Below are 13,646 nucleotides of genomic sequence, written 5' to 3'. Positions count from 1 at the left end.
TGCCTTAGACTTATTAAAGCTCATTAGAGGTGGGGCTCTGTGGGAGGAAAATAGTCAGATGGTGACTAAAGATAAGGCAGTGTAGGGCTAGAGCCAAAAGAAGACACAGAAGCAAAGGTTTCAAGCTGTATTACACTCGCTTTCAAAGAATACATGATTATGAAATCTTTCAAGCCATCACAATAGGAGAGCCAATGGTCTACTGGCCCTTCATTCATATTGCTCAGATGGAGCAATTGCCAAGATTTTGCCACACTTGCTTCTCTCCCCTAACTGTGTCCCCTGCCCCTGCCACTCCTTTTTCTTTTTTTCTTTTTTTTTTTTGAGACTGAGTCTCCCTCTGTCGCCCAGGCTGGAGTGCAGTAGTGTGATCTCAGCTCACTGCAAGCTCCGCCTCCTGGGTTCATGCCATTCTCCTGCCTCAGCCTCCCGAGTAGCTGGGACTACAGGGGCCAGCCACCACGCCCGGGTAATTTTTTTGTATTTTTAGTAGAGATGGGGTTTCACTGTGTTAGCCAGGATGGTCTCGATCTCCTGACCTCGTGATCCGCCTGCCTCGGCCTCCCAAAGTGCTGGGATTACAGGGGTGAGCCACTGCGCCTGGCCTCCTTTTTCTTTTATGAAGCTTTTAGAGACAGATCCCAGACATCACATCACTTCACCCTGGCTTACTTCAACATGCATCTCTAAAAATTAGGGACTTTTTTTTAACAAGTATAATGTCATTACCCCACCTGGAAAAATTTAACACATTTTTTGCATATCATCCATATTCACATTTCCCAGACTGTCTCAACAATGATTTTTTACAGTTGGTTTATATCAATTAGAATTCAAACAAGGTCCATACAAGGCATTTGGTCTTTTATTTATGTTTTAGAGACAGGGTCTTGCTCGTCACCCAGGATGCAGTGCAGTGGTACGATCATGGTTCACTGCAACCTTGAACTTCTAGGCTCAAGCAACCCTCCCACCTCAGCCTCCCAAGTAGCCAGGACTACAGGTGCACGCCACCACACCCAGCCAGTTTTTAAAAAAATTTTTTGCAGAGACAAGATCTCGCAATGTTGCCCAGGCTGGTCTCAAACTCCTAGCCTCAAGTGATCCTCTTGCCTCAGCCTCCCAAAGGATTGGGATTACAGGTATGAGCCACCACACTTTGCCGGCAGTTGGTTTTAAAAATCTCTAGGCTGGGCGCAGTGGCTCATGCCTGTAGGCCCAGCCCTTTGGAAAGCCAAGGCTGATCGATTGCTTGAGCCCAGTAGTTTGAGACCAGCCTAGGCAACATAGTCAAACTCTGTCTCTATAGAAAAATTAAAAAATTAGCCAGGCGTGGTGAGGCACATCTGTAGTCCCAGTACTCAGAAGGCTGAGGCAGGAGAATCACTTAAGCCCTGAAAGTCAAGGCTGCTGTGAGCCGTGATCAAGCTACTGCACTCCAGCCCAGGTGACAGAGCAAGGCCCTGTCTCAAGAAAAAAAAACCTCTTTATTCCAGGACACCACCATTCTCCCCACTTTTTTTGTTCTACATTGTCTTTGTAGGGACTGAGGGGATGGGGGAACAAGACAAAGTTAGAGGAACCTTGATTCTGAAGCAGTCTAAGGCCTCTCTAGGCATATCAAAGAGCCAGTCTTTGAGGTAACGCATTCTCAGCCCCAGTATCCTGTAAAATGTCCCATTTTCTGAATTTGTTTTCTGATGGTTTTAGCTCATTTCTGTTTCACACATGTTCTATAAACTGGATGTTACCTTGGATGGCTTGATTACATTTAGGTCTATCCAATTTCTTAGGCAAAGGAAACACCAAAGCTATAGATTCTAAGTGGTGGAAAGTCTGAAAAAGCATACGAGGGTTTCTCACTTAGCAAATGTGTGAGTGCAAATGAAACGTTCTATTCACTTCATTCAGTTGCTTCCTCCCAAGAGAAATGAGGAGAGGCTGAAATTTCTTTAACCAGCAGTTAGAAAGGATAAATAATTTTGAGGCAAACCAAGGTTAGAGTGAGTCAGTTCTGAGGGCCCAATCAAGACAGGGAACCCAGCAGTGACTCTGGGAGGTTGCAAAACTGAAACCTGCTCACCAAGGTTATGCTTTATGCCCCTTCCATATACTTCTGGCTGAGCAGTGTGCATTTATAACTTGTTGGTTTTTTTGTTTTTTTGAGACAGGGTCTCACTCTATTCCACAGGCTGGAGTACACTGGCACAATCTCAGCTCACTGCAGCCTCAACCTCCCAGGCTCAAGCAATCCTGCCACCTCAGCTTCCCAAGTAGCTGGGACTACAGTCATGCATTATCACACCCAGCTAATATTTCTGTATTTTTAGTAGAGACAGGGTTTCGCCATGTTGCCCAGGCTAGTCTCGAACTCCTGGGCTCAAGGGATCTGCCCCACCTCAGCCTCCCAAAGTGCTGGGATTACAGGTGTGTGCCACCACGCCTGGCCTTCTAACTTATTGTTGATATTAAATGTAACAACCAGGCTGGGCATGGTGGCTCATGCCTGTAATCCCACCACTTTGGGAGGCTGAGGTGGGCAGATCACAAAGTCAGGAGTTCGAGACTAGCCTGACCAACATGGTGAAAACCTATCTCTACTAAAAATACAAAAATTAGCCGGGCATGGTGGCATGTGCCTGTAATCCCAGTTACTTGGGAGGCCAAGGCAGGAGAATCGTTTGAACCTGGGAGGCGGAGGTTGCAGTGAGCTGAGATCGCGCCATTGCACACCAGAGGGAGACTCTGTCTCAAAAAATAAATAAATAAATTTAACAACCAGCAGGGCATGGTGGCTCACACCAGCACTTTGGGAGGCCAAGGCGAGTGAGATCACTTGAGGTCAGGAGTTCAAGACCACCCTGGCCAACATGGCAAAGCCCTGTCTCTACTAAAATTACAAAAAATCAGCCAGATGTAATGGTGTGCACCTGTAGTCCCAGCTATTCGGGGAGCTGAGGCACAATAATTGCTTGAATCTGGGAGGCAGAGGTTGCAGTGAGTCTCAATTGCACCACTGTACTCCAGCCTGGGAGATAGCAACTCTGTCTCAAAAAAAAAAAAAAAAAATTAACAATCCACTGTGTCTTAAATTTCAGCTTTTGTCACCACTCCCTCCAAAAAAAGCTGCCTCAATGCAACAGCCTCTAGGTAGAACTAGCTTCTAAGTTCTCCTTCTCTGCTCCTGGGAGCCATTAGCTTAGGTAGTCAAGAAATACCCTAGGCCGGGCGCAGTGGCTCATGCCTGTAATCCTAGCACTTCGGGAGGCCGAGGCGGGCTGATCACTTGGGGTAAGGAGTTCAAGACCAGCCTGGCCAACAAAGCAAAACCCTGTCTCTACCAAAAATACAAAAACTGGCCAGATGTGGTGGTGCGGACCTGTAGTCCCAGCTACTTGGGATGCTGAAGCTGGAGGATTGCTGGAGCCTGGGAGCGGAGGTTGCAGTGAGCCGAGATCACACCACTGCACTCCAGCCTGGGTGACAGAATGAGACTCTGTCTCAAAAAAAAAAAAAAAATTACATAAAATAAAGAAGAAATACTCTAGAGTCTAGGATCGTGGTTTTTAAACTCAATATAGCTGCACATTGGAATCATCTGGAAAATGTTGGGGCTCAGAAAATGATACCCCTGACTGAATAGGGCACTTTGGCATGTTGAATGCTTTGAATTAAAGAAAATTGAAAGGCTTCTGAAACAGCATCAGAACCAAGCTTTCTTTTTGACCTTCCCCTAACCCCATCTCTCGATCCCCTTTTCCCAAAGCATCTGGAGGGGCTTTGTCTGAAGTTCCCTTATCTGAATAAGGTAGGTTCCTCCAGAATAAATACAATAGTCTTAAAACTTCCTCCCTAGGAATCTCAACAGGTAACCAGGAAATATTAACCACTGGGAAGAGAAAAGACTAAAAGTCATCACCATGCCCAGACAGACTCTTCATCTATTTTTCTGAGGGCAGCTCTGAGAGATTTTCCAGGAGACATTATTTGCCTCATAAGGTAACCTTTGTTAACAGTGAAGTTCTTCCCCTTACCCTTTGCTGCTGTTTCCCCCAGAGCTCACAGGAACTTTGTCTCAGGCAAATTTTCTGTTCTTTGAACTAATTCCTATCCTTCCAAAAATCACTTACTAGCCCTCTAAATTGTTTACCATCCCATCTCCCTTCCCTGTGAAGTAGATGCTATTTAAGCTTCAGCCATCTGGCCCTTCTTTGAGTCTTATATTTCGTATGGCTCCTGTGCATAAGCACATTAATAAATGTGTATGTTTGGCCTGGCACGGTGGCTCATGCCTGTAATCCCAGCACTTTGGGATGCCGAGGTGGGCAGATAACCTGAGGTCAGGAGTTCAAGACCAGCCTGACCAACATGGAGAAACCCCATCTCTACTAAAAATACAAAATTAGCCGGGTGTGGTGGCACATGCCTATAATCCCAGCTACTCGAGAGGCTGAGGGAGGAGAATCGCTTGAACCCGAGAGGCGGAGGTTTCGGTGAGCCGAGATTGAGCCATTGCACTCCAGCCTGGGCAACAACAGCGAAACTCCTCCGTCTCAAAAAAAAAAAAAAAAAAGTGTATGTTTCTTCTCCTGTTAATTTGTCTATTGTCAGTTCATTGTAGCAGTGAACACTCAGAGGGTGAATGGGAAGCCTCTACAAGAGCTTTAAAAGCTACTGATGCTTGGGTCTCACTCAGAGATTGATATATTCCGCCCAGGTATAAGATTTTAGGCCGGGCGCGGTGGCTCACGCTTGTAATCCCAGCACTTTGGGAGGCCGAGGAGGGCGGATCACGAAGTCAGGAGATCGAGACCACGGTGAAACCCCGTCTCTACTAAAAATACAAAAAATTAGCCGGGCGTGGTGGCGGGCACCTGTAGTCCCAGCTACTCGGAGAGGCTGAGGCAGGAGAATGGCGTGAACCCGGGAGGCGGAGCTTGCAGTGAGTCGAGATCGCGCCACTGCACTCCAGCCTGGGTGACAGAGCGAGACTCCGTCTCAAAAAAAAAAAAAAAAAAAAAAGATTTTAAAAGCTCCCCAGGTGATCCTAATGCCAAGGCTGGGACCCCTGGAGGAACCCTGCAGAGCTGCACTCACTACTCAGCAATCCCAATCCACACTTGAAGGGTTAAGCAGGAGTACATTCGGGCGCAGGGGGCAGGGCATTGTTTTGGGATTCAGGGACCTCTGAGGAGGCTTGTGGCCTGACTTTCTGCCAACAAACTTTCCAAAACAAAGCGTGGAAGCGGGAGGCATTTGCAGCAAGGGACCGTGACTTCTCTGAATTTGTCCCTCAAGCCCCAGGTGCTTCAGCCTTGGTGGGTGATGAAGCAGAGCAGCCTGGGGGTGACCTGTGCTAGGGTCCAAGGGTTTCCAAGCTCCTCAGAAAATCATACTGGCTTCAGTGGAGCTGCAGAGCCATTTGCAGGAGAACCTGGATGTGCTGTCCTATGGAAGAGTGGCCACAAGGGTCTACGAGTTCATTTTAGGGTGGGCTCAGAAATCAGATTGACTCAACAGGCCAGAGAGGAACCTGCACTTTTTTTTTTGACGGAGTATTGCTCTGTCGCCCAGGCTGGAGTGCAAATGGCGCAATCTCCGCTCACCACAACCTCTGCCTCCTGGGTTCAAGCAATTCTCCCGCCTCAGCCTCCCCAGTAGCTGGGATTACAGGCATGCACCACCACGCCCAGCTAATTTTTGAATTTTTAGTAGATACCGGGTTTCGCCATGTTGGCCAGGCTGGTCTCCTGAACTCCTGGCCTCAAGAGATCTACCCGCGTCAGCCTCCCAAAGTGCTGGGATTACAGCCACCGCGCCCCTTCAATTAACTACTATTTTTTTGTCTGTTTTTTGGAGACAGGATTTTGCTCTGTTGCCCAGGCTGGAGTGCAGCTGTGCAATCATATTCACTGCAGCCTTGACCTCTAGGCTCAAGCTATCCTCCCGCCTCAGCCTCCTGAGTATCTGAGACTACAGGCACGCACCACCATGCTTGGTTAATTTTTGTATTTTTTGTGGAGATGGGGTCTCCCCATGTTTCCCAGGCTAGTCTTGAACTTCTGAGCTCAGGCAATCCACCCACCTAGGCCTCCCAAAGTGCTGGGATTACAGGCACAAGCCACCGCGCCCGGCAAACTTATCTCCTACTGATAGATATTACAAAATTTTTCTTCTACCAAAAAAAAAAATGATAGCTATCATCCGTATCCTCTGTTCAGTCTTGTCCTTTTTAACTTTTTCAGAGAAACTTCCGCTAAGTGAACATTTAAATCTGAATTACGTCCTGTTAAACTGTTCTCCAGGAAAATAAAATAAAATAAATCTTCAAGTTTTTGTTTACCTAACAGTTTATTGTGTCGAACAAACATTCCTACTTTTCAGGTAACAAAACGGCAGCTTAGGCGAGAAAGCCGCTCATATTCGCAGGTACAAGGGGCTGGGTAAGAACGCCCCGCCTGGCTGACTAGCTTCAGTTTCGCGCTCTGGACAGGAATTATGCACAGGGCGTCGCTGTGGCACTAGAAACCCCAAAGTCACAAGCGCCCCAGATCCGACCAGGATGCCGCTACCGGATACAGCCCAGAAATCCGCGCCTGCGCCGCAATCCCGCCTTCCTGAAGAAGGAGCCCAGCCTCGGCAGCGTTCCTCTCCAGCTCCGCCCTTCTTCCGCTCGACTTTCTTTGCCATTGGCTGACAATGGACTATATAAGGACGTCATTTCCTGCTGCCTGTCCTTTCCGCGGTATCTGTAGGGGGGTCCATACGGCGTTGTTCTGGGTGAGTTGGTGAGTTCCTTGTAGCGTCCCCGGCGCCTCCCAAGGGAAGAAAAATGAGCTTTTCCTGCTCAAATGAAGGGTGCGAAGACTAGTGATGAAAGCCGGGCAGACCGGGTCTGTCTCCCGCCCGGCGCGCCCCACCTTAGGCCTGCGGCCCGCACGTGGCCAGGCTCGGGCTCGCGGGTGGAGGCCGCCCTCCAGCGGAGGCTCGGAGCTGGGGTTCGCGCTAGGCCGCGGGTGGGCGGGAGTGCAGAAAGCGGGCTAACATCCCGTGTTGCTATTCCTTCGGAGCCCTACACGGCGGTGAGTCGAGGCCGGCGCTGATTTACACCAGCTACTTGGGCTGGTCGGGTTTTCCTGGTCGCGCCGTGCGGGTCAGGAGTTAAGGTTCTCGGGTTTTTAGACAAAACAAGTGGTGACAGTACAGCGAAGTAATTAAAAAGCACCCGCCTACAATCTGATTGAAAATACCTGAAACCAATTCATACCTTTTTTGCCTTTAGTTTGCATATTCCAAACATGGCTGCTCTTTTATATCTAGTTGTTAACTTGGTGCATCCGCAACTTTTCCTTAATTCCTATCTTGAGAAGTGTTGAATTTCCATTCGCTAATTTCGTTTAGTTTTATTACTCGGTTATTCGGCCATCCACACCATTTCCTCAGTAAGATGTGCGCTGTTCCGTAATACACGACATGTATCAGTTTCTATTTACCCCTTCACTACACTGTAAGCTCAATGCCTGACACTGTAGCAGATGGAGTCTTTGGTTGCTTTTAAGGGTGTACCCCACTTAACTCAATGGAATGAAAAGAAATCGATTGCTCTCTTATTTCAGATTCCCGTCGTAACTTAAAGGGAAACTTTCACAATGTCCGGAGCCCTTGATGTCCTGCAAATGAAGGAGGAGGATGTCCTTAAGTTCCTTGCAGCAGGAACCCACTTAGGTGGCACCAATCTTGACTTCCAGATGGAACAGTACATCTATAAAAGGAAAAGTGATGGTTAGTCATTGCTTTAATTTTTTGTTACTCCAGCTGTAAGTACAAATTTTGAGCTTGCTATTCTCGTGGTTTGTTCTGGTTAATTTCTTTCTATCTTCCTCAAATGAAGCCAGACCCCTAGGTTGAAAACATACTTTAAATAAATGTTCTTGTTATTGGGAGAAAAGATTTCTGCTCCAGGGGAAGAATATGTTAGTTGCCTGAGTTATGGGACTTGGGTTGGGTCACGAACATGAGAAAGTTCATCAGCTGAGTTTCTAATAGCTCACATAGTGCCTTCAACTTCATAGGTACTTACACAGGCTATTGAATTTTGAGTGGAAAGTGGGGTGAGAGGTGGGAATGAAAAATATGGCTTGGAAGAACCAGAGGATGGAAGGCATTAAGTTGGCTAAGGCACTTACTTATTTTAGAGATAAAGCTACCAAGGACTTGGGAGTGACATGCTGTAAAGGAGTTTTAGGATGAGTCTTGTATCAGTGCAGATGATAAAAGGGAAAGAGTGGCAGAAAGCCAGGAAGTGGATTCTTAAGAACCACTGATGGAGTAAGTACAGGGAAAGAGAAAGGAAAGATGGATTTAGCCAACTGAATCTAGGCTGCACACTATTAAAGCTCAGGGTGGAGGCCAGTCTTGGCTCATGAACTTCTGAGTGTCGGAAGTGTGCTACATTAATGGCAGGATTTTCGCTAACACCAGTAGAGCTTGCCTCTATGACTGGAGTTTGGTAGTACTCGCTGCCACATAGAGTAAACTTGGGAAGAATGTTTGCACAGCCAAGTCAAGTGTTACAAATCTTTCTGCCCTCACTTAGGCATCTATATCATAAATCTGAAGAGGACCTGGGAGAAGCTTCTGCTGGCAGCTCGTGCTATTGTTGCCATTGAAAACCCTGCTGATGTCAGTGTTATATCCTCCAGGAATACTGGCCAGGTTTGTGGAACAGTGGTTTTTATATTATAGAAATAAAGCTTACAGACATTGTGAGACATACAGAAAGGTATAAGAAAATAGAAATAACTCAGGTCGGGCGCGGTGGCTCACTCCTGTAATCCCAGCACTTTGGGAGGCGGAGTCGGGCGGATTACGAGGTCAGGAGATTCACACCACAGTGAAACCCCATCTCTACTAAAAATACAAAAAATTAGTGGGGCGTGGTGTCGGGCGCCTGTAGTCCCAGCTACTAGGGAGGCTGAGGCAGGAGAATGGCATAAACCCGGGAGGCGGAGCTTGCAGTGAGCTGAGATGGCGCCACTGTACTCCAGCCTAGGTGACAGAGCGAGACTCCGTCTCAAAAAAAAAAATAGAAAACTCAAACTCCACTGTTAGATAACTTAAGTTGGATGGAGCCATAGAAATCGCTTAAGTTGGACGGAGCCATAGAAATCGCCCTTATGACCTTGCTTTCCCCCCCGCCCCCAAGGCAGTCTTCCTCTGTTGCCTCTTGCCCAGCCTGGAGTGCAGTGGTGTGATATCCGGCTCATTGTAGTCTTTGCCTCTGGAGTTCAAGGGATTCTCCTGCCTCAGCCTCCCGAGTAGCTGGGATTACAGGCATGTGCCACCATGCCTGACTGATTTTTGTATTTTTAGTAGAGAAATGGTTTTACCATTTGGCCAGGCTGGTCTTAAACGCCTGACCTCAAGTGATCCCACCTCGGCCTCCCAAAGTGTTGGGATTACAGGTGTAGGCCACTGCGCCCAGCCTGTAAGACCTTTTCAACATACATGCTGGGCATCTGGCAGTATGTTGGACTTTATAATTTCATTTTGTGTAGACTTGTGCCACTAAATATCTAGAAATTCTGTTAAAGTGGCTTATCACATTTTCCCATAGTCAAAAGTTTTTACCTTGAAACGATGAAATACTGGGACAGAAATTTTTTAAGAATCTTAGCCAGTCATGATGGCATGCACCTATAGTTCCCGTTAACTGGGAGTCTGAGGCAGGAGATCCCTCAAGTCCAGGAGTTGGGGGCTGCAGTAAGTTATGATTTTGCCACTGCACTCCAAGTCTGGGGCACAGAGTGAGATCCTGTCTCTTAAAAAAAAGTCGGTCGTGGGTGGCTCATGCTTTTGTAATATGGGTACTTTGTGAGGCCGAGGCTGGTGACTTGCTTGAGCCCAGAAGTTCGAGACCAGGGTGGGCAACGTGGCAAAACTCCGTCTCTACCAAAATTAACAAAAACGAGCTGGGTGTGGTGTTGGCGTGCCTGTAGTCTCAGCTGAGGCTGAGGTGGGAAGATTGCTTGAACACAGGAGGTTGAGGCAGCAGGGAGCCAAGACTGTCCACTGCATCCCAGCCTGAGTGACAGAGTGAGGCCTTGTCTCAAAGAGAACCTTTGCCAACTTGAATGAAAAATACCTTAATTTGTATTTTTAAGAAATGACTAGTAAAACTTGAATCTTTTTTGCCACAGCTCTATTTGAAGAATTTTTCTGTTGAGGAAACTAGTAGATTTCTTGAATTCTAAGAGTTCTAACAGATTTTATTCGTCTCAACTATTTTGATAGATTTAAAAATTATGTAGTAAAGACTTTATTTCAGTGTTGACAGTACAGGTTCCCATGCGTGTTTTTGCAGAGGGTTATTCCTGAAACTGACTTGTTGCTGGGACCACATAGTTTGGTACACAGTAGAAGAAAGGCAGTTTTAGTTATTGCTGTAGAATGAACTGAGTGACAGTTCTTGCTTGCTTGAGAAAAATACACTGAGCATCTAGATTGGGCCAGGTAATGTTGCTAGGTGCTTGGGATATATAGTAGAAAAACAAGGCTGTCTTTTTAATGTATGCAGGAAATCTGGAGAAGTAAGAGAGGTTAAGGAAAGCTGGGTATGTGCCTGCTTTACATGGAGTAGTAGTGATTAAGTTGGCCAGTGCCCAGAAGTGCTTACTGGGTGCCAGGATTGTTGCTATGAAATATCTCTGGAGTACCACTAACTTTTAAATTCTTCAAAGAGGGCTGTGCTGAAGTTTGCTGCTGCCACTGGAGCCACTCCAATTGCTGGCCGCTTCACTCCTGGAACCTTCACTAACCAGATCCAGGCAGCCTTCCGGGAGCCACGGCTTCTTGTGGTTACTGACCCCAGGGCTGACCACCAGCCTCTCACGGAGGCATCTTATGTTAACCTACCTACCATCGCGCTGTGTAACACAGATTCTCCTCTGCGCTATGTGGACATTGCCATCCCGTGCAACAACAAGGTAATGATTTTATGATCTAGAGTTTGTGAATTCCTGCTCTAGAAAAAACATTCCTGTGCACATTGTTAGAGCTTGGAGTTGAGGCTACTGACTGGCCGATGAACTCGCAAGTGTAGGTAGTGTGCTACATGAGGGGCAAGTTTTTCGCTAACACCACAAGGGTCTCTGGCCCAATGAGTGGAGTTTGATAGTAATTCTTGCTACAAGTATAACATTACTGCATGACAGCTTTGTGGAGAAATGAAAACATTTGGAAAATAGTGTGTTTTCTTCTGCCTTTGTCCATGTTTCTTGCTCAGGCCTCAGGCACTTGGCCTTTGTTTTCACACCAACTTGATGGGTTCTACTATAAGATTCTAAAAAGGTGGGTTGTGTGTGTTTCAGATTGGTTGATTTGTAACCCGAGTTGTGCATAAGAATTGCCCAGATATTTTTTTTAAATGCTAGTGTCCAGGCATTTTTTTTTTTTCAATCCCTACGATTCCAGTGTGCAGACAAGGTTGAAAATCCCTGATTATAATGCTCCCTGTTACGATTGCTTTTAAATTAAGAGATGTCTGTACTTCTGGTACCTAGATGATGTAGGAGCCAGGAAGGTGCTTGCTGTTTGGGTTTGACCAAATGTCACTTTTTAATAATCTGCCGCTCTTGGTAGGGAGCTCACTCAGTGGGTTTGATGTGGTGGATGCTGGCTCGGGAAGTTCTGCGCATGCGTGGCACCATTTCCCGTGAACACCCATGGGAGGTCATGCCTGATCTCTACTTCTACAGAGATCCTGAAGAGGTAAGCTTCTCCAAAGGCTTGTGGTTACATAAGCAAATTGGACAACTTGGACTGTGCTTCTAGGAGGCAAAATTTGTCAGTCCCTGTAAGTCTTTCCTCTTTTTTTTTTGTAACCCAGATTGAAAAAGAAGAGCAGGCTGCTGCTGAAAAGGCAGTGACCAAGGAGGAATTTCAGGGTGAATGGACTGCTCCAGCTCCTGAGTTCACTGCTACTCAGCCTGAGGTTGCAGACTGGTCTGAAGGTGTACAGGTGCCCTCTGTGCCTATTCAGCAGTTCCCTACTGGTATGTATCATGATAGAGGTGCATCAAGCTGATATTTCGCAACTTCTCAGTTTTATTCTAACTTTAATGATCTCTGTGGCTTTTATACTAGCTTTAAGAGGTTTTCATCCTAGTGTGCTACAGCATCTGATAGACTGCTGTTGGGAGTAGGGTAAGGAAAAATACTACGTTGAGGACAGAGCTGATGGCTTTTTTTGGTATTCTCTTAACAGAAGACTGGAGCGCTCAGCCTGCCACGGAAGACTGGTCTGCAGCTCCCACTGCTCAGGCCACTGAATGGGTAGGAGCAACCACTGACTGGTCTTAGGCTGTTCTTGCATAGGCTCTTAAGCAACATGGAAAAATGGTCGATGGAAAATAAACATCAGTTTCTAAAAGTTGTCTTCATTTAGTTTGCTTTTTTACTCCAGATCAGAATACCTGGGATTGCATACCAAAGTATAATAATAAATGCATGTCTAGACATGAGTTGTACTTCTAAAGCCCACTGTAGATAGTGTATATTGCTTTTCACTTGAGAATTTCCCTGAGCTTCCTTCCTGTGTAGAGAACATCTGTGCCCTGAAAATAGATATAAGTGGTTACACATGCTTAGTTGGTAACCTCAGGAATACCTTTCCGAGGCCCTGATGATCTTGACTTTTATTAACCATTTGCGTAGGTAAGTTCTATAGAGCTTAGGTTTTTATTTTTGAGTCTTCCTGCCACTTAGGTTAACTATTCCTGGAAGCCCTGGAGAGGCGATGGCCCTTCCCCACATTGAGAGACATTAATTGCCCCTCTTGTCAGCTTGCCTACAGGTTCTGGGAGAGGAGAGGTATGTATGTATGTATTAAAAAAATATAATGCTCCATATTTGTCTTTGCCGGGGAGGGGCTTGGGGAGACAGTCTTTCCCTGTTGCCCAGGCTGGAGTACAGTGGCGTGATCTCAGTTCACTGCAACCTCTGCCTCCTGGGTTCAAGCGATTCTTGTGCCTCTGGCTCCCGAGTAGCTGGGATTTCAGGTGTGCACTGCCACACCTAGCTAATTTTTGTATTTGTAGTAGAGACAGTTCTGCCAGGCTGGTCTCCAACTCCTGGCCTCATGTGACCCACCTCAAAATGCTGGGATTACAGGCCTGAGCCGCTGTGCCTGGCCATATTTGTTTTTTATGTATTAATGCTGGTGGCTTCATCCTAAACGGATTTCAAGATTTTCATTGCCTATTAAAAAAATACTCTTGGCTGTCATGTTGGCTCACCCATGATCCCAGCACTTTGGGAGGCAGAGGCAAAATGATTGCTTGAGCTCAGGAGTTCAGGACCAGCCTGGGCAACATGGTAAAACCCTATCTCTCTTCAAAAGATATAAAAAATTGGCAGGGTGTGATGGCATATTCCCATAGTACCTCAGCTACACAGGAGACTGAGGTGGGAGAATCACCTGAGCCCAGGAGTTGGAGGCTGCAGTGAGCTGTGATTGAGCCCCTGTATACTCTATCCTGGGTGACGAAGTGAGGCCCTGTCTCAAGACTAAAATAGAGACATTTCCATAGATTGGATTGAATGCAGATTTTGAGATGGCCTGAACTGATTTACATGGATTCATACAT

General features: G+C 46.6%; 1 protein-coding gene and 2 non-coding genes across 4 annotated transcripts; all 3 read left to right on the top strand.

The window, feature by feature from the left end:
- Window positions 1–6,662: 6,662 nt before the first annotated feature.
- Window positions 6,663–12,435, top strand: RPSA (ribosomal protein SA). 2 transcript variants are annotated; one of them, XM_032162006.3, is made up of 7 exons: window positions 6,663–6,780; window positions 7,617–7,782; window positions 8,597–8,715; window positions 10,740–10,985; window positions 11,641–11,769; window positions 11,888–12,053; window positions 12,266–12,435. In XM_032162006.3, the coding sequence occupies exons 2-7, from the start codon at window positions 7,650–7,652 to the stop codon at window positions 12,358–12,360; spliced, it is 888 nt and encodes a 295-aa protein (XP_032017897.1). In that variant the 5' UTR covers window positions 6,663–6,780; window positions 7,617–7,649; the 3' UTR covers window positions 12,361–12,435. The 2 variants fall into 2 exon arrangements, with proteins under 2 accessions (XP_032017897.1, XP_032017898.1); XM_032162007.2 differs by having other exon boundaries at window positions 6,741–6,788.
- Window positions 8,380–8,530, top strand: LOC116473989 (small nucleolar RNA SNORA62/SNORA6 family). Its single transcript, XR_004249536.1, has one exon. It is a non-coding gene; the product is annotated as a small nucleolar RNA SNORA62/SNORA6 family (small nucleolar RNA).
- LOC116473988 (small nucleolar RNA SNORA62/SNORA6 family) lies at window positions 11,040–11,193 on the top strand. Its single transcript, XR_004249535.1, has one exon. It is a non-coding gene; the product is annotated as a small nucleolar RNA SNORA62/SNORA6 family (small nucleolar RNA).
- Window positions 12,436–13,646: the final 1,211 nt, after the last annotated feature.

This window comes from Hylobates moloch, unplaced genomic scaffold (genome assembly GCF_009828535.3).
Source record: "Hylobates moloch isolate HMO894 unplaced genomic scaffold, HMol_V3 SCAFFOLD_8, whole genome shotgun sequence".
Classification (NCBI taxonomy): domain Eukaryota; kingdom Metazoa; phylum Chordata; class Mammalia; order Primates; family Hylobatidae; genus Hylobates; species Hylobates moloch.
Note: the sequence above shows the minus strand (reverse complement) of the source record. Positions and strands in the feature narration are given on the sequence as shown.